Below are 20,407 nucleotides of genomic sequence, written 5' to 3' on the forward strand. Positions count from 1 at the left end.
TTATAGAAGCAGGATCTAAATCTGTACGATACAGAGAACAAACATCAAACCATCATGATGTTATAAACTTTTCCTTTCTAAACGTGGAATCTCTATACCAGGTCTCTAGGAAGCTAGATTCAGCTTACAGAGTATTCTATTCTAGCAAAAGGATTTTATTTATCTAACTTCTTAAATTTAGTTTTTTTAAAAAAGATTATTTCACCTCTAAAGAATATGAGGAAAGTATTAGAGTGAAAGTTCAGAACTCCCTAAAAATGCATTTTTAAGTTATTTTAATATTTTAGATGCTTATTATTTCTCACATAATGGCTTATTTTATAAGCTGGATGGAAGTTGGAGCTTATTTATTTTGAAGAAATGTACTCTGAATTGTCTGAGTGAGGAATGACTCTGATGTCAATCCACCCATGGATGGGTTAGATATTAATTGACCCATTGTTGGTCCTAGAATAAGGTCATATTTATTTTTGAGGTAAATCAAAGGATGATATCAACTGTGAGTCACACAAAGAATTTCGTATTCACAGAGCATGGCTTAAGGGCTATATAAAGAGACACATTTAAGGAACTGGTACTGGAAAGGAACAGGGTAAATCGGGTTAAGCTGCTCAGAAGAAGTATACAATGAAGCTTCTTTTGTTGATACTAGCTCTGCAGCTCACTGCTTCTGGAACTGCTCCACTGACCAACTATCCAAGCCCTGAAGAAAATGACGTGGCATTTGCTCAAGTAAGAATTGGCACTATAGAATTTATCTAGCCTGATTTTTGTCTTTAAGATTTATTTCACTGACCTGTTTTATTCTGAAAGTACTGGTTGAAAACTGTTTTAGGGAGCTATTGGACTTTAGCATTGTTTTGTTGTTGTCTTAATTTTATTTATTTACTGCTGAAGAGGAAGAAAAAAGTGTCTGGGAAGAAAAAACTTTCCTCTACTTTTCTAGATTCTCCTGGCTGGTATAAAAATTAAATTGATATGAGACAAATTAACAAGAGAAAAATCAAACAAAAGTTTCATAACATCCATATTGTGAGAGATTCAGGAAAACTAAGTAACTCTCCAAAATGGCCAAAACCCTTGCCTTAAAAAGGCATCAGTGTGCAGCTGAGTTATAAATATAGAGCTCCAACAGAAACCTTTCCACGTAAAATGATGTATCAATAAATGTATTTTTTTCCCAGAGATATTTGGCAAACTTTTATGGCCTCGAGATGGAAACAACTCCAATGACAAAAATGAAAGTCAACAGGAACATCATGGAGAATAAAATTCAGGAAATGCAGAAGTTCTTTGGGCTAAAAGTGACTGGGCAACTGGACACATCTACTCTGGACATGATGCACAGACCTCGATGTGGAGTGCCGGATGTTGAAAATTATCAACTATTTCCAGGGCGGCCGGTCTGGAAGAAACGTCTTATCACCTACAGGTAACATTATAGCCAAGTATTTTTCTACTTTCCCCTAGGTCTGTGTTCTAGAAACTTGAGCCACTTAGATACAGCTCTAAGTCTGGAAGTAGACAGGAAGCATCCCTCAATTATTAACACTATTCCTGTGTTGAAATAGTGTTTTTAAAAGGCAAAACCATTCCCTCATTGAAATTGTTGGGCTTACAAGTCCAGAACAGAGTAGGAAAGCCATAAGTAAAAGAAGAATGAAGTTGGATCTAAACAGAATCAAGAGAAAGCTTTATAGACTATTTAGATGGATAAATGAAAAAGTCTGGGAGCAGGGGTAAAAGGCATAAGCCTCTACAAATGTAAATCTTTCATAATGGTGGCCTGTAAATCATAAATGAGTAGAAATCAAGTTAGATTCTGTTTAAGGAGTAAGGTGCCAAGGATAAATATTTCTGTAGATGAAGTGGGTTTTTCTCATCTGGACTACCGATTTTTGTAATGATTCATTCCTGAATGATGCTAGCAGAAATGAAGTATTGTAATAAAACAAAATTAACACACTGTATGTATTTTCCTCTTTTGTTCTGCTGGTAAAGAATCAACAATTACACCCCGGACTTGAAGCCTGAGGATGTTGATGATGCCTTCCAGAAAGCTTTTCAAGTATGGAGTGATGTGACCCCCCTGAAATTCAGACAGATTCATGAAAACGAGGCTGACATCATGATACAATTTGCACTTCGAGGTAGAGAAATTGCTTACACCATCTGTCTCATTTGGCGTGACCCAGGTGGCACAGTAGTAAAGAATATTCTTGCCAATGCAGGAGATGTGAGAAATGCAAGTTCAATCCCTGGGTCAGGAAGATCACCTGGAGTAGGAAATGGCAGCCCTCTCCAGTATTCTTGCCTGGAAAATTCCATAGACAGAGGAGCCTGGCAGGCTACAGTCCATGGGGCCACAAAGAGTCAGACATGACTGAGCATACACTAACACACACACACAACATGTGTAGATAGACTAATTTTCTTTTTCTTTTTTTTTTAAAACAAGAACATAGAGACGCCTATCCTTTTGATGGCCCATGGGGAATCCTAGCCCATGCTTTTGCACCTGGAGCTGGTCTTGGAGGAGATGCACATTTTGATGAGGCTGAAACCTGGACTAAAGGACACAAAGGTAGGCTCCCCAAACCCCCAAAGAGTTAGAAAATCCTAACAAATTCTAAGTTATATCCTGTTTTTCAAAGGCCACATTCTGAGAAAGGATTATAAGGACAGGAAAACTTTTCCTGATTAAAATTTTGACACTGAATAAAATTGTAACACTGTTTCCACTTCACTTCTATAAATGGAGTATATTGAACTAGATTATTTTAAAGTTCATTTCCAAGAATCTATGAAGATAAACTAGTTTATTAGTATACACTCAGGAACCTTAAGAACCATAGTATGGAAAGAAAAAAGCCATTATTTAGGGGATCAGTTTTTGGCAGTGCAATCCATAAACTCGGAAAAATACAGATACTAATGCTGTGTATCCCAACAATCCTAGAACAGGGTGATCACTTGCATGATTCATTATATGCTGACAATTTCCTAAATTCGTGGTGGCATAGAAAGATGAAATTATGTTATAGAGGATTTAGAGATCTCTATAAAGAAACACAAGGTTATGTGGTCAGGTAGTCTCCTGTGGTTCTGGGTTAAGAATTCCAAAATGCCCCATTGATCATTTAATACCTTGTGTGTACTTACAGAAGGGATAAAACTCATCGTTCATCCCAGACAGTGGTGGGGGAGGGTAACGAGCATCCCCTGTTATTTGGAGAAGTCACTATCCACTGGGAAATCCAAGGCGTCACATCGGAAGCCTTCCTAATATTCCTATTGGAGATTCTAACCAGAAAGGCTATTGGTTTTAGCTTACACATGGCCTAAGGCTTATGAAACCTTTGATTGAGAAGAGAAATTTTTTTTAATTGTCAAAAGACAAATGATTAGGTTCTGGCTGAGCCTCAGATCCTCAGTAGACATGTTAAATTTGTGCAAATTTTATCCAAAGGTATTTGGGGTTTGTAAACTTTTCATCTGACAGGAGAAACATGCTGATTAGCCTGGAGAATTTTTAAAATTCTAAAGAAACTTAAGAAAGTAAATTAAATGAACAATTCCCACAGTCTTTACTGAGTTTCTATTAGGGTGTTAGGTGATGGGGGTGCTTAGATTCAGAAATGAAAAGGGCACAGTCTTGCCATTGAGAAATACACAATCTAAAAGGAAACAGAACACAAACAAAAATCCATTATTTTGAGATGAGAACCAATAGTGATCTTTTGTACAAAGTAGTACAGGAATTGAGAATAAAATAAATTCAGGTTTAGGCCAAATTGTAAAAGGTTTTGTTTACTCTTCCCAGTCTTATGCAGAGTGGAGAGAATTAGTCTTTGTGTCTTCTTTTTCATTGTTTGGTAGAAGTGAAAGCATCTCTGCATTAGTTACTGGACCCATGTGTTACAGGGAGTGCTTAGAGGATCCGTATTCCTTGAGATCCCTCAGAGAGGTGTGAACTCTTTGCTCATCTTGGGTTCTAGAGAGTATTTCAAGATCAGGCTCTGTAGCTAAATGGTGTGTGACTCTGGGAAATCAGTTCTGAGCTTCCTTTTGCCATAGAGAAAGAAAGAACAAAATGAAGGCATTAGACTATAACGAAGATTAAAAAAAAATCAGGAATTTTCAAATCTTCTGAGAATTAGGAAATCTGAGAGAAAGGGCACACCCTTGTCTCTTACTTACAAAGGTACAGCCTCTGGGACATACAGAAAAAAAAGTTATAACTATAATGTGGTAGTGTAAATATGTCTAAAGTGTAAATATAGTCTCTTTGATTTCATTGGGAATCATGTTTAGGAAAAGGGTGATCCAAGAAATTTTTAGAGCCAAGAACTTTGGAGGAATCTTGGCTCAGGCACTTAATTTGTCATTTAATCTTGCTGATGCTGTATCCTCATCTGAAAATAGAGAACAAAATGATTTCCTTTTGGTTGTATAAGGATTAGACATAATGTGGCGCTTTTCTCAGTGACTCACAAAACCGTACCTAAATATGGACTTAAGATTTGAGTTTCGTAAAGGAAGGTTACCAAAGACTTTCCTATATCCAGTGAAGCCTGATTAGGGGAAAAGCAGAACAAGGCCATGTGAGTTGAGAATTATTTAGGAGCAATGAACACAGCTGTGAGATATTCCAGAAGTTTTGACAATGGAACATATTTCATTTTTCTGAGAGTGCAGTGGCCCTTAACCAGAGGCAAACACTACCATGTGTAAAGTACATAGTTAGTGGGAACCTGCTGTATGGAACAGGCAACTCAGCTTGGTGCTCTATCGTGACCGAGATGGCTGTGATGAGGGGGTGGGAAGGAGGTCCCAGAGGGAGGGGACATATGTATGCATATAGCTGGTTCACTTCGTTGTACTGTGGAAACTAACACAATATTTTAAAGCAACTATTTCCCTGGTGGCTCAGACAGTAAAGAGTCTGCCTGCAGTGCAGGAGACCTGGGTTCAATCCCTGGGTGGGGAAGATCCCCTGGAGGAGGAAATGGCAACCCTCTCCAGTACTCTGGCCTGGAGAATCCCATGGATGGGGAAGCCTGGCAGGCTACAGTCCATGGGGTCGCAAAGAGTCGGACATGACTGAGCAATTTCACTTTCACTTTATATCCCAATAAAAAGAAAAGAAAAAAAAATATGTGGAAACATTTTTTTGGTTGTCAGAACTAGAGGGGAGTGGTGCTACTTGAATTGAATGGTAAAATGAGAGCCTTATAAAGATCTGTAATGCACAGGACAGCCCTGCCAACAAAGAGAGCTCTGTCTTGTAATGTCGACAGCACCAAGGCAGAAAAAGCTTGCTCATGAAGGAGGACGTATTTCTAAGTTTCCCTTTTCACAGTGTCAGATGTTGTGTCATTGTTCTATAGATGCCAATAGATTTCACTGGTTCTCTCTTAGGCCCAAACTTGTTCCTAGTTGCTGTTCATGAGATTGGCCATTCCTTGGGTCTTGGCCATTCCAGCGATACGAGTGCCATAATGTTTCCCAGCTACAGAAATATTGACTACAAGATATTTCACCTCTCTGCTGATGACATACACGGCATTCAGTCTCTCTATGGTGAGTTGAATTTCTTCACTATTTTGCCAAATAAAGATACTCATGAATAATTTCATACTATCTACGTTTGTATAAACATTAACATTTATCTTCTCTTTGAACCCCATGAAAATTCTGTGAGGTATAGGCAACAGAGATATTATCTTCATTTTGTGTATGAGTACCAGGGGACCTAGTGTGTTAATGCCTGAGCCAGAGGCAAAACCTGAGTCTTCTGGTCTGAAATCTGTTCTTCCTATCCAGCATACCATTGTCTTTTGAAGAAGGCACATGGAGAAATAATCTAACCAGAACAGGAGAACAGAGTGATCAGGTTTTTATTCTCCACAATGTTGCAACCACATGGAAGGGGAAAAATATTTGTTGTAGGAAATATATGTTATAGAAAATATAAATTGCTTTTTAAGTATTTTTCATCAAGAACACTGAATGTTTTAAAGAGTGTTTCTTCATCTTAGAAACTAAAAGACATTTTTTTTTTCTAATGCTTCTTGAAATGTACTTTCAGGACGTCCAGAAAAACACCAAGTTCCATCAAATCCTAGCAGTACAAACCCAGCTGCTTGTGACCCCAATATGAGTTTTGATGCTGTTACTACAGTGGGAGATAAAATTTTTTTCTTTAAAGACAGGTAAGATCATTTTCATATCTAACAAATATTAAAGGCTGATCCCTTAGATATTTGTGTGGGAGAGAGAGAATGGTGAAAAAGTGATTTAAAAAATGAAGTAGATAAAATCTGTGAGTTGGAACTTGGACTTGATTCTGAAAGCAATGGAGAGATCTTGAGGATCTTGAAGCAGGAGAGCAGTGTGATTATATTTGTTTTAACTAGAAAACTGAGCTGTAAAAAAAAATGGATCTGTGGCAAGAATCTGGGTTGGGGACAGATAAGACAGGTAGCAAGGATGTCAGACTATTTTAATCATACTGATAGATTTAAATTAAGATGGGCAAATCTGAACTTAAAGCTGTGACAGAGTACCAGACTCAATTTTTGATTATAAAAAAGAGAATTCCAGGATGACGTATGGTTTTTGTCTTAGAACATATATTCAACCAGATATTGGATGGGTGGGGCAGTGGAGAAAATTAGTATTTAACAGATAGAACAAATATTCCCCATTATTGAGATTATGGAACTGAGATGCTTGAGGTTGAGTTGACTTCCTTTAGGTTACAGAACTGGCACCTGGGTTGTGAGCTCAGACTAGAACCTAGATACCTTGGTTCCAAGCTCCATGTATTTCCATATGCCAGTCTACCTGTTAAGATCATTACTAGTATCGGAGGTTATTAAAATCCTCTGCATGTGATTCTCCTACACAAATGCCCATAGAATAGAATGTGAAGCTACTGGAAAGAAACACGAAGTTCTCTCACAGGTCCTTCCCTCTTCATGGTTCTTCAGTCTACAGAGATTTTTTAATGTGTTAAATGTTTCTTGTCAGGTTCTTCTGGTGGAAGGTTGCTGAGAGTCCAAAAAGCAGCATTAGTTTAATTTCTTCTTTAGGTCCAAACCTACCATCCCACATTCAAGCTGCTTATGAAATTGCAGACAGAAGTCACGTTTTTCTTTTTAAAGGTAATTCCAATGTTTTGCTATTGAGTCTACTTCTAAGGAAGAGAACAATTTAAGGAAATAGTACTACATTTAAAGAACTTTATAAAAGGCACTACAGATATTTATTAACGGGGGCACTGAAATATAGCCCCAAATAGGGTAAATATACTTAGGTAATATGTAGAGCTTATTGCAAAATTTTATAAAATATAAGATGATAATACTTTGGAAAAAAAATACAGAACTATAGAAGGTAAACCATGTTTAAGAATAGGAGTAATATATTTTGAATCTATGAAATAAGAATGATGTTACTTGTGCTGAGTCAGTATTTCTATTACTCTTTCTGTATGAGTCCAATGCACCCATTCTCTTTGTCTTTACAGATGACAAGTACTGGTTAATGAACAATTTGAAACCACAGTTAAACTATCCCAAGAGCATACATTCTTTGGGCTTCCCCTTCTCAGTGAAAAAAATTGATGCAGCTGTTTTTAACCCACTTTTCTATAAGACCTACTTCTTTGTAGGTAACAAGTTTTGGAGGTGAGCTTTAATGGTTGATGATTTGACCCCTAAGATTTGTGAAACAGTCAATGAATGGGATTTTTCAGAAGACACCTTTTCTATCTAAATTTTAAAAAGCTCTTGATTTTCCTGGAAGAGGGATCAAGATAATATAGCACTGAAACAGTTGTTTTCAACCTAATTCTTTTCTCTGTACTGTTGGTTTATGATAGGAGATGAAAATACCTGTTTTAAAAGGAGCACTTTAAATAAAATGTCATGTTACTAATCACAGTGGAAATGAAAAAGAGTGGTGTAGGTAGATGTATGAGACCTAGTATTTGCAGTTAGTTTGTAGGGCGTATGCATTTTCAGATTCCTTTCTGGAACTGTTGGACCCCAAGGAGACAGAATGAGGGAACCATGCTGTGAGTGACAGCAGGTTGCTCCAGGTCTTCACTAACTGGAAGTTAGAGAGTCAGGCTCTAGCATGGGTGGAAGCATTCTGGCAGAGTGGGGAGAGTGCTTGATTGGAAGTCAAGAAGCCTAGGGTTTGAGTCCTAATCTGTGAAGGATTTAGGCCCTTGGTTTTCCTATGGGTACAGTTTAAACTCTTTCAGAAGAGAATAAAGCAGGTTTTGTGATTCATAACCATGAAATATCAAGCTTAATGTCATGAAATCCATATTTTCATGTAGTTTCTGCTGGTTATTTCTTTGCTCAGGTATGACGAGAGGAGACAATTCATGGACCCTGGTTATCCCAAGTTGATTACTACATACTTCCCAGGAATTGGCCCGAAAATTGATGCAGTCTTCTATTACAATAGTAAGTGGATTGGGAAACCATGAAAAGAGTGGAAATCCTTTATTAAAATACTGGATTATAGCATCTTCAAGATCAGAGAAAAGGGCTCCAAACTGGAAGAGAAAGAACTCTGCAGTTCTCCAAAGGGCCACAGAGAAAATCTGCAATTTTTTTGGCTAAGAATAGGTGGGCCAGAAGAAAGAGTGAGGTGGCATCAATGATAGTTTTATACTACGGTGGTCTGTCAGACAGGGAGCAGATAATTCTTGCCACCTTTATATGTCTGAGTCTCTGGGATTTCCATCACGTCAAGCTGCACTGTATATGTAAGTGAGTGGATAGCAGTCAAGGCAAGCAGAAATCTTTTATACATTTTTATGTCCTGAGTTCTTTAACTTCCTTTCAGTCCCTTCCACCCTTCATGGGTTCTCATGGACTGAGTCTCAGGGTGGGATGAAAGAAGCTTGAATTTATTTGAATTTGTGTTTATGAATGTCTTCCAGCAAGGTCAGGCTAAGCAAGATATCTTTGGGTCAAGATATTTTGGGTTGTATTTCTATCCCTATGTTTTATTTACTTTCCCCATCAACACTTCTATGTACCCTACCTGAGTTCACTCTCCTCTCTTCCACTCTGAATTCTCCACCTGGAGTGTGAATTTTCAAAAACATTTGCATTTTTAAGAGTCAGTCTTAAAGACCAAACAACCTTCTCATTAAAGATAATGAAGATATTTATGGTGAAAAGACTAGTAATAGGTAGATATCTGGGGGCAGGATATCTAACTAAGAAATCCAACTTTATAATCTTGAATCTGACCTTATTTAATCTAGGTTATCTTTTTTTATTAAAGAATGCAATTAGAAAATTAAAATATTTCTTTTTTTTCCCTTTTTTAGGACATTACTATTTCTTCCAAGGATCTAAACTACGTAAATATCATGTCCTAGCTCAACGTGTCATTGAAAGTCTGAAAAGCAGTACTGTGCTAGGTTGTTAGTAGTGATATAATTACTGGTGTTTGCCAGTTCACTTCAGTTTAAAAAGTATTTATTACATACTTGCTATGTGCCCAGTACCATGATATGGAGATATGTTATCATAAGGTAAAATCTATGGACCATAGATAAATGACTATATAAGTAAGTGATTATATAATATATATAAGATTCTTTGATTTTGAAAATGCTCATTGTCAGAGATGCCTTCAAAGGCCAAAAGAATATCTTGGTTCCTAATATCCTTGAACTGACCAATTTTAATTATTTCTTTGGCTTAACTAAGTCAAGAAATGATTAGTCTCTGTAACCACTGTATATTTCAGCAAGGGTGTTATTTTAATTATTTGGAGCTAAAGGCAGAAGGAGAAGAGGGCAACAGAGGATGAGATAGTTGGATGGCCTCAGTGATTCAATAGACACGTATTGGGCAAACTCTGGGAGATGTGAATGACAGGGAAGCCTGGTGTGCTGCAGTCCATGGTGTTGCAAAGAGTTGGATACAACTTGGTGACTGAACGGCAACCACAAAAGCAGACTATACTTAGAATTTTTTTAATGACAATTAATGAAAGTAATATATAAATAAATCATATAATTATGGTGATAATATAATTTTGTTCCATTGTCTGTGTTGATTTTTCTGTTATCTTTTATAATATATGTACTACTCAAATAAAAACTTGAAAGAAAGTATTTGGTTTTTAAGAATTTTTTTCTTGAAAAACAGGATATGTGTTTTGAAAATAATTTTGGACCTACTATTAAATAATAGTTGGACTTCCCTAGTGGCTCAGACAGTAAAGCATCTGCCTACAATGTGGGAGACCTGAGTTCGATCCCTGGATTGGGTGGATCCCCTGGAGAAGGAAATGGCAACCCACTCCAGTACTCTTGCCTGAAGAATCCCATGGACAGAGGAGCTGGTTGGCTACAGTCCACAGGGTGGCAAAGAGTCGGACAGGACTGAGCAATTTCACTTTCACTTTCTTTCTTTTCACTTTCACTATTGAATAAAAAAGGCAACCAGAAACAGGAAAAAGTTATATTCGTTTTGGTCACTTGCCTAAAGCCACCTGAATCCTTGGTCTCAAATCTAGACAGCATTCTCCAGACTACAAACAACACCAAGGAGCACCTGCAGTGCATGACTGCAAGCCTGGAGAGAGAAAGGAATGAAATGGGAACTTCCCACTTTAGTAAACTTTTCATCACAGTCATGTTGGGTTTCTCTTAACACACATTCTCTCTCTCTCTCTGGATTGCATATTTATTAAAATTCTCACTAACAACTTTTGGGTTTGTGGAATGCTCATAGTTTTCTATGTATTTTCACACCATTGCTCATTGATATACTCAAGATCTAAGAAATGATCAAGCCTATTACAACTCAGGGGATCTTACAAATAGCTGAGAAAAGAAGAGAAGCTAAAGGCAAAGGAGAAAAGGAGAGATATACCTATTTGAAAGCAGAGTTCCAAAGAATAGCAAGGAGAGATAAGAAAGCCTTCTTTCAATGCAAAGAAATAGAGGAAAACAATAGAATGGGAAAGACTAGAGATTTCTTCAAGAAAATTAGAGATACTAAGGGAACATTTCAAGCAAAGATGGGCTCAATAAAGGACAAATGGTATGGATCTAACAGAAGCAGAAGATATTAAGAAGAGGTGGCAAGAATACACAGAACTATACAAAAAGGATCATCATGACCCAGAGAACCACGATGGTGTGATCACTCATCAAGAGCCAGATACCTTGGAGTGTGAAGTCAGGTGGGCCTTAGGAAGCATCACTATGAACAAAGCTAGAGGAGATAATGGAATTCCAGCTGAGCTATTTCAAATCCTAAAAAAATTATGCTGTTAAAGTGCTGCACTCAATATGCCAGCCCATTTGGAAAAGTCAGCAGTGGCCATAGGACTGGAAAGGATCTTTTTTCATTCCAATCCCAAAGAAAGGAAAGGCCAAAGAATGTTCAAACCACTGCAAAACGGTACTCATTTCACACCTTAGCAAAGTAATGCCCCAAATTCTCCAAGCTAGGCTTCAACAGAATGTGAATCGTGAACTTCCAAATATTCAAGCTGGATTTAGAAAAGGCAGAGGAATCAGAGATCAAATTGCCAACATCCACTGGATCATCAAAAAACAAGACAGTTCCAGAAAAACATCTACTTCTGCTTTATTGAGTATGCCAAAGCCTTTGACTGTGTGGATCACAACAAACTGTGGAAAATTCTTAAGGAGATGGGAATACCAGACCACCATACCTGCCTCCTGAGAAATCTGTATTTAGGTCAAGAAGCAACAGGTAGAACTGGACATGGAACAACAGACTGATTACAAGTTGGGAAAGAAAGGACAAGGCTGTATATTGTCACCCTGATTATTTAATTCTATGCAGAATACATCATGCAAAATTTCCAGCTGGATGAAGCACAAGTTGGAATCAGGATTGCCAGGAGAAATATCAGTAACCTCAGATATGCAGATAACACCACCCTTATGGAAGAAAGAGAACTAAAGAACCTCTTGATGAAAGTGAAAAAGGAGAGTGGAAAAGTTGGCTTAAAACTTAACATTCAGAAAACTAAGATCATGGCATCTGGTCCCATTATTTCATGGGAAACAGATGGGGAAACAGTGGAAACAGTGAAAGACTTTTATTTGGGGGGGTTCCAAAATCACTGCAGATGGTGACTGCAGCCATGCAGTTAAAAGACGCTTGCTCCTTGGAAGGAAAGTTACAACCAACCTAGCCAGCACATTAAAAAGCAAAGACATTACTTTGCCAACAAAGGTCCACCTGGTTAAAGCTATGGTTTTTTCAGTAGTCATGTATGAATGTGAGAGTTGAACTATAAAGAAAGCTGATTCTTTTGAACTGTGGTGTTGGAGAAGACTCTTGAGAGTCCCTTGGGCTGCAAGGAGATCCAACCAGTCTATCCTAAGGGAGATCAGTCCTGAATGTTCACTGGAAGGACTGATGCTAAAGCTGAAACTTCAGTTCTTTGGCCACCTGATGGGAAGAACTGACTCATTGGGAAATACCCTGATGCTGGGAAAATTTGAAGGCAGGAAGAGAAGGGGACAACAGAGGATGAGATGGTTGGATGGCATCACTGACTTGATGGACATGAGTTTGAGTAAACTCCCGGAGCTGGTGAAGGACAGGGAAGCCTGGCATGTTATTGTCCATGGGGTTGGAAAGAGTTGGACACGACTGAGCAACTGAACTGAACTGAATTTTTATACCCACGTTACAAGCTATGTATCAGTACCTTGATCTCACGGATGAAAAAATGAAGTTCAGAAAAGTTAAAACGTTTGTTCAAATTCACATACACATTAGGTAGCAGAAATGTTGCAACTGTGTTCAATCAAACCTATAAAACAAATAGAGACAACAGTTTGTCGTGCCTTCAAATTAAATTCAATCTCTGCATTTCATTTGTTTTTAACATCATCTTAGCCTGGACTTGACACTTTCCAAAATTTTTCTTTCTCAAATGTTCATATTCTTGAAAACTGAAACCTGGATATGTCTCTTTTCCAAGCATATGTCTGGTGGTCTTCAATTTGGAGGTGCCTTTCATGAATTTCTGACCTTCTGACTGCCCTCTCCTCTTTCTAAGTCCAGGCTTTCCTGTCAATTATCTTCCACTTCTGCTGCCCACTTAGGACAAATGTCTGCGAGCAATGAATATATTTTGCTGAGATTCCAAAATCCTAAGTCTTCTTCCTCACCAAAGGTGGTCAATATTCCAATTCCAGAAAATTACCATTGAAAATCTTGCTAGCCATGAATTCATAAGTGTTCATCAAAAAAACCATCTCTAAAGTTCTGACCATAAACACACAATTCAGTACCTTTGTGGCTCAAAACATATTTCACAATCTTTCCTTTCTTTGAAAATAATACTTTATGCATTTATAAAATGGGAACATTTTGTTCCAGGTCATGAATTTAGAGAAAAAGTGGAAAAATTTCTCAAACCTCAAACTTCATTTATATTCACATCTCCCTCAAGATATTTTCTTGTCAATCTGACTGCTCCAAAAAATAACAGAACCTGGGAGTAAGATTCTTAATGCTATTAATAATTTCTTAACTATTTTATCTTGCCCCTAATTATTGACCCAACTAGTATCAGATCATGCTCCTTCTTAGTTGAAAGATTATCAGTCAATAGAATCAAAGTGGCAAAGCAGAAAGAGCTTAAGTTTGGGTGAAACAATTCTCAGAATTGCAATATGCACTTACTGGCTCTGTGACACCAACTTGTTTACTTTCTCTCTGCCCTTTTTTCTTCATTCTTAAAATAGAAATAAAAATGTCTATTCTACCCCTCCCTACCAGTGAGCTGACACTAGCCCAGAGGGCCCGCAGACCCAGCCTGTGCAGCTAGCCCCGAAGAGACATGACCCCACCTTCCAGCAGGCCCACACTCACTGCACAAGACAAGACCTAGCAGCCATCTGTGCCAGCCCTGCCTTCCAGTGTGCCCACAGTAGCTGGCGCAACCACAAGAGAAAGGGGCATTTCTATAGCTCGTAGCTTTGGTATCCAGAGCAGAGTATGTTGTTGAGCCTCATGATGCCGCTTTTCCAAGATCTGGAAATGCAACTGACATACCTAATACAAATACAACACAAAAAATTAGGCAAAATGAGAGGGCAGAGGAAAATCTTCCAATCAAAGGAACAAGACCATATCTTTTTTTTTTTTTTTTAAGTGAAGACTGTATTACACACTCCAAGAAAAGTAATAGGCTTTAATTACCTAAAAGCATATAAAATAATGAAAGTTCAGAATCTTTATTTCTTTCTTCTAATGGTATAATTTTAATGGAGAGTAAGCTGGTACCCTACCACCAGCTCTGTAGGGCTTATGTGAGTTAGCCATGCTTTGGTACATAGCCAACTCTACTTCAGCTACTACCACAATACAGTTTCATTCTGCCCTTCTTACATAATGTGACCTATCCAAAACTGTGTCAACATTTACAAATCATGACTCATAAGAAGATGAGTTGTCTTAACCATGGCAAAGCATTGCCCAGGATCATTACATGGCTTTGTCAGGGCAATGAGTGTTACTGGTTACAGATAGCTGACCTAAGCCCTGGAATATAACACTTATAAATTCCAGAATTTAAGTAAATAATATATGGATAACTAAAGAAGTAATTCAGCTGAGTGTAAATACTCCAAACCTTCTTCTTTTACAGAGGTGCCTACGGCACAGAGCAGAGACAACTTTTTCAGTGAGAGACTGAACAGACAGACAGACGATGATTAAACTATACATGAAAACAGAACTTTGACCCATTATCTGTAGCAGTCTGCCCAGGAAACCAATCCCTTTATGTGCAATAAACAAACCAGGAAAGCAGCTTGTAAGTGCAGGAAGCTAGATTTATATCTCCAGTGACAATCTAGGAGGCTAAAAGGTAGCTTTTGTGACAATCCAAAATGTCCAACATTTGCTGAGAAACTGACAGACTCTCTCATTTTTGTCTTATTTCCAACTTGGATCAATCAGAAAAATTCAAATATGTACCTCCTAACCAATAGCACAGCATGCCCACTTCTAGTTAGCCCAGCTACAGTGTCCCCATATCAACAGTTTCCAATCAGGATACATATGAAAACTTCCTTTCTCCCACCATAATGTTTTCCATGTGTCTGTCTGCTTTGAGTTTGTCTGCCAAAACATGAATTTCAGTGGCTGACTTTCCTCTATAGCAAGCGCTGAATAAATAGACATTGCTTGGTCTCATTAAATCCTTGCTTTTTTCCATACTAGGCACAGACCTGTCAAGTCACAAAGAAAGGAACTATGAATCAATCTTAACTGTGAAAAGTGAAAGTGATAGTCATTCAATTCTGTCCGACTCTTTGCAACCCCATGGACTGTAGCCTGCCAGACTCCTCCATCCATGGAATTCTCCAAGCAAGAGTACTGGAGTGACTTGCCATTTTCCTCTCCAGGGGAATCTCCTCAATCCAGGGATCAAACCTGAGTCTCCCGCATTGCAGGCAGATTCTTTAGCATCTGAGCCACCAGGGAAGCCCTTAACTATATACTAGTTAGTCTCAGTTCTTCCCATTTTACAAGATTAATGGCATGCCATACCTTCTTCAATAATGGAACATTCTTCAAGAGATGGGGATACCGGACCACCTTACCTGCCTCCTGAGAATTCTATATGCAGGTCAAGAAACAACAGTTAGAACTGGACATGGAACAATGGACTGGTTCCAAATTGGGAAAGAAAGGAATATGTCAAGGCTGTATATTGTCACTCTGCTTATTTAACTTATAGGCAGAGTACATTATGCAAAATGCTGGGCTGGATGAAGCACAAGCTGGAATCAAGATTGCCAGGAGAAATATCAGTGATCTCAGGTACACAGATGACACCACCCTTATGGCAGAAAGTGAAGAAGAACTAAAGAGCCTCTTAATGAAAGTGAAAAAGGAGAGTGAAAAAGTTGGCTTAAAACTCAACATTCAAAAAACGAAGATCGTGACATCTGGTCCCATCACTTCATGGCAAATAGATGGGGAAACAATAGAAACAGTTAGAGATTTTATTTTCTTGGGCTCCAAAATCACTGCAGATGATGACTGCAGCCTTGAAATTAAAAGACACTTGCTCATTGGAAGAAAAGTTATGACCAACCTTGACAGTATATTAAAAAGCAGAGACATTACTTTGCCAACAAAGGTCCATCTAGTCAAAGCTATGGTTCTTCCAGTAGTCATGTATGGATGTGAGAGCTGGACTATAAAGAAAGCTGAGCACCAAAGAATCGATGCTTTTGAACTGTGGTGTTGGAGAAGACTCTTGAGTGTCCTTTGGACTGCAAGGAGATCCAACGAGTCCATCCTAAAGGAAATCAGTCCTGAATGTTCATTGGAAGGACTGATTCTGAAACTGAAACTCCAATACTTTGGCCACCTGATGCGAAGAACTGACTCATTTGAAAAGACCCTGATGCTGGGAAAGATTGAAGGTGGGAGGAGAAAGGGACGACAGAGGATGAGATGGTTGGATGGCATCAACGACTTGATGGACGTGAGTTTGAGTAAACTCTGGGAGTTGGTGATGGACAGGGAGGCCTAGAGTGCTGCAGTCCATGGGGTCGCAAAGAGTCGAACACGACAGAGTGACTGAATGGAACTGATGCCTTCTTCTTATTATTATTTTTATCCTTCCTGTCTCTTTTCTATCTGTACCATCTCTTTCCTTATATGGGACTTACATCTGCAGTCCTCTGGTTCTCCTTGTGGCTCACTTAGATTGTAATAGCCCCTATAAGCCAGTCAGTTTTACCTTCTTCTCCTGCTAGTCCAGCTCGTCACTACTACCAGATAAATCTAGAAGCAGGGTTCTCATTTATCTGGCAGAAACATTACATCGGATAATTTTCAGTCTAAGAAGACAACTGGCCTCAGTCAAAATACCACCAAGGTGCTTTGTGGATCTCAACAAACTAAGATCTTCCTTGATAGCTCAGTTGGTACAGAATCTGCCTGCAATGCAGGAGACCCATATTCGATCCCTGGATGGGAAGATCCCCTGGAGAAGGGAAAGGCTACCCACTCCAGTATTCTGGCCTGGAGAATCCCATGGATGGAGGAGCCTGGCAGGGGGCTCTCAAAGATTTAGACATGACTCAGCAACTATCACTTCACTTGACTTCATAATTGCTTTACAATGTTGCGTTACTTTCTGCTGTACAGTGAAGTGAATCAACTACATATTTATGTATATTCCCTCCCTCTGAGACCTCCCAACTACCACCCTATCACATCACAGAGTACTGGGCTGAGCTTCCTGTGTTTTACAGCAGGTTCCCACTAGCTGTCTATTTCACACATTACGGTAGTGTATATACGTCAATCCTAATCTCCCAGTTTGCCCCACACTCCCCAGGCCCCCACTCCCATATGTCCATTTTCTATGTCTATGTCTCTATTCCTGCCCTGGACATAGGTTCATCTAAGCCATCTTTCTAGACTTCATATATATACATTAATATGTAATATTTACTTTTCTCTTTCTGACTTACATTACTCTGTATGACAGACTAGGTCCATCCATATCTCTACAAATGACTCAACTTCATTCCTCTTTAAGGCTAAGTAATATTCCATTGTATGTGCATGCCACATCTTTATCTGTTCATCTGTCATTGGACAATTAGATTGTTTCCATGTCATGGCTACTGTGAATAGTGCTGCAATGAGCATGTACTATGTATGGCACATAAAATGAAAGGGGAAAAGTTATAACATTGAAAACAAAATTGCTTTAAAACATACTTTTCCACTATTTATAGGGTCAGAGAAGCTATATTAGAAAAAAAGATTTGGAGGCTTATCTATGTTTATCTTATAAAACTTCAGGAACTTGCAGTCATTTTAAAGAACTGGAAAGATATTTCTTCTCCTCAAATGTCTGATCAGGGACCAGAACATTTATTTTCCAATGAACTAGAAAACACTGAAACCACATCTCTATTGGAGGCATGTTGATTTTGGATGAGAGACAAGAAATTGTGACCTTAGATTTTCATACCCATCCAAGATACCTCCCATAGGACAAGTTACCAAAAGAGATGCTCAAACTTGCTAGAATTATTAAATTTCTCCTGAACCACCTTGGAAAATTACATAAAGACATACAATTGCCAATTGACCCCAAACGGACAATTTCAGAATGCATAGGTCCAGCTTTAAAACATTTAACAGAGTTCTTGTTTCTCAGTTTGTTTTCAGTTTTCTAGCTGAAAGGTAGATTTGGCAGTATGGGGTTATGCTTGGACCATGCACCTTTTCACACCTATCTCCCTTCTGCTTCTACTCTAATCATCATAGGAGAAAAAGTGCTTCACAAGCAATATTTTGTATCCTATAATCAGATTAAATACACGTCCTATTGGAGTACCCCCCCCCCAAATTGTGTGTGTGTGTGTGTACACAGTCAAATTGTTACACCAAGCATATTACAAAATGCTGTCCTTCCTTCTCTAAAATCAAGTTGCCTGGAGCCACATAAAAGTCATTGTCATTGCCAAGGAATTTGAATCATGGATTTCAACACATTTATTACTCTTGTTGAGTGATCTGAGTCATTAGGCTTTTATAAATGAAAAAGATAGTCACCCCACTTGCAGATATTATCTGTTCCCAACTTCCTTTTTTCCTCTAGTTCACCTTTCAACCAATATGTTTGAATGTTTCTATGGAAATTAGACATGAAAAATAATACATATGATCTGATTTCAACTATGGAAAATGTACATTTAAAAAAACCTGAAGCAACATGTTTTATTTTTACACAGTGAAGAAGAAATACTTCGCCTTACTAGTACTTCCTTTTGGCTGATGACATTCAAATTCATAGAAAAAATAGATAAAATTTTATAAATTGTCCATGAATGAGCATGATATAAAATGGAATACACAATTATCAAAAATCAGAAGAAAGTACTGCCAAGTGCTAATCGTATTTTTTCTCCTAGTAGCTTGACCATAAATAATTTAATTTCCTCTACATTTTTATGAATTTTAAATTTTATATAGTAAAAATACAAAATTTCATTGAAATATAAAAAATTTAATTGAAAATATTTTGTAGAACATGGATTTCCATCAATAACAAAATCAAGTAAACATCTGAAATAAACTAAATAAAACAAACATCTTAGTCACTAATGGCATTCCACAAAGAAGCTCCAACCTATCTTCCCACAACTTTATTTTTCATTTTTCACTACTCATGTTCATACACTTTTTACTTCAATAACAAGTCAAACCTTTGCCATTTTTTCATAGAGACACTAAATTTTCTTGAGTTTGTATGGTTGTTTATCCTGTTCCTGGATGTTCCTCTATATCCAAACTATTTCAGTCTTCACTTATTTGTGACTTTATCCTAGGCTTTCTCTCAAGAAAATTTCTTTCCTTCACAATTCCCATACAATTTCTTTACTTCTTATAAAATTAGTTGTGCAGCAATCATCTCCTCTAGTAAATTATACTCTTTATTTCCTTCTTTCATCCTTCCCAGCTACTTTGGTCACTTTTTTCTATATTTCTCCTTTAAATGTTATCTTCAAATTTGCAATCTTAATTTGTTTATTCTGAAACATTTAAAACTGTGGCACTTGAGAAACAAGTGAATAGCTAGAAGAATGACTATATAAGTTGGAGGTAGCAAGGATCATGTGCTATCCTGTCTAATTAGTCATGGAGAAGCATGATAAATAGGAAGGCAAAAGTGGAAAGTTATCAGATAGAGTCCTACCTGGACTAACCGCCTGCTTTTAAATCAATTTTGCATCAGATTTAGGTATTTCAGATCAAAAGCTCAAAAAGTGAATTTCCCTTTCAATTTTATTCTAGAGTATATTTCTTCTGTTTTTACAGAATTTAACAGTAAAGACTGTGGCTATATATATTCAGCTTCGCATTCACTTATCTCTTATCACATTTGATTTTAAATACATTTTTCTTAAAACTGCATTTAAAAGTTCTACAGAATTCTGACTTTTTACCAGGTCAACTTACTTCTTCTCTCAATCCCACAAATGTAAACTGTCTAGTAAATTCCAGTCATTTTTTCCAGAATTTAAAAAAAAAAGTGCCCCAGTTTTCTTCTTACCAAGACAGGAAGCATTTCCTGGAGATTAATCACTCTTTTGACTTGCAAAATTGGAAATGTTGGGAGAAATTAGTAAAGTAGGTTGTATCATCCTACTTTGGGTTCAGAATTTTTGGAAATGGTCCTGTTGCCATTTGAAAGAAAGCAATCATGAGTCAAGCTGCGTGTGATCTAAACAAACACTGTCACCTTATAAAAATCGGACTGTAGACCGTGGACATAGTAGAAGATAGACAGAGAGCAAGCCATTAAGACCACATCAAGCTGA

The 20,407-nt window shown here is 37.8% G+C and overlaps 1 protein-coding gene across 1 annotated transcript; it reads left to right on the top strand.

The window, feature by feature from the left end:
• The first annotated feature begins 627 nt into the window (after nt 1–627).
• MMP12 (matrix metallopeptidase 12) lies at nt 628–9,462 on the top strand. The gene is made up of 10 exons (XM_068988395.1): nt 628–732; nt 1,185–1,432; nt 2,002–2,150; nt 2,459–2,584; nt 5,422–5,583; nt 6,092–6,215; nt 7,036–7,169; nt 7,535–7,694; nt 8,380–8,483; nt 9,362–9,462. The coding sequence occupies exons 1-10, from the start codon at nt 628–630 to the stop codon at nt 9,460–9,462; spliced, it is 1,413 nt and encodes a 470-aa protein (XP_068844496.1).
• The last annotated feature ends 10,945 nt before the right edge of the window (nt 9,463–20,407 follow it).

The sequence above is a fragment of the Capricornis sumatraensis genome, chromosome 16 (genome assembly GCF_032405125.1).
Source record: "Capricornis sumatraensis isolate serow.1 chromosome 16, serow.2, whole genome shotgun sequence".
Taxonomy (NCBI): domain Eukaryota; kingdom Metazoa; phylum Chordata; class Mammalia; order Artiodactyla; family Bovidae; genus Capricornis; species Capricornis sumatraensis.

What these genes read in the sequence shown, in the direction of transcription:
- MMP12 (XM_068988395.1), top strand. Translation starts at nt 628, where the DNA reads ATGAAGCTTCTTTTGTTGATACTAGCTCTGCAGCTCACTGCTTCTGGA. An exon ending in CTGGACTAAAGGACACAAAG is followed by an intron (nt 2,585 to 5,421) that starts GTAGGCTCCCCA and finishes GTTCTCTCTTAG; the next exon opens with GCCCAAACTTGTTCCTAGTT. An exon ending in CGGCATTCAGTCTCTCTATG is followed by an intron (nt 5,584 to 6,091) that starts GTGAGTTGAATT and finishes ATGTACTTTCAG; the next exon opens with GACGTCCAGAAAAACACCAA.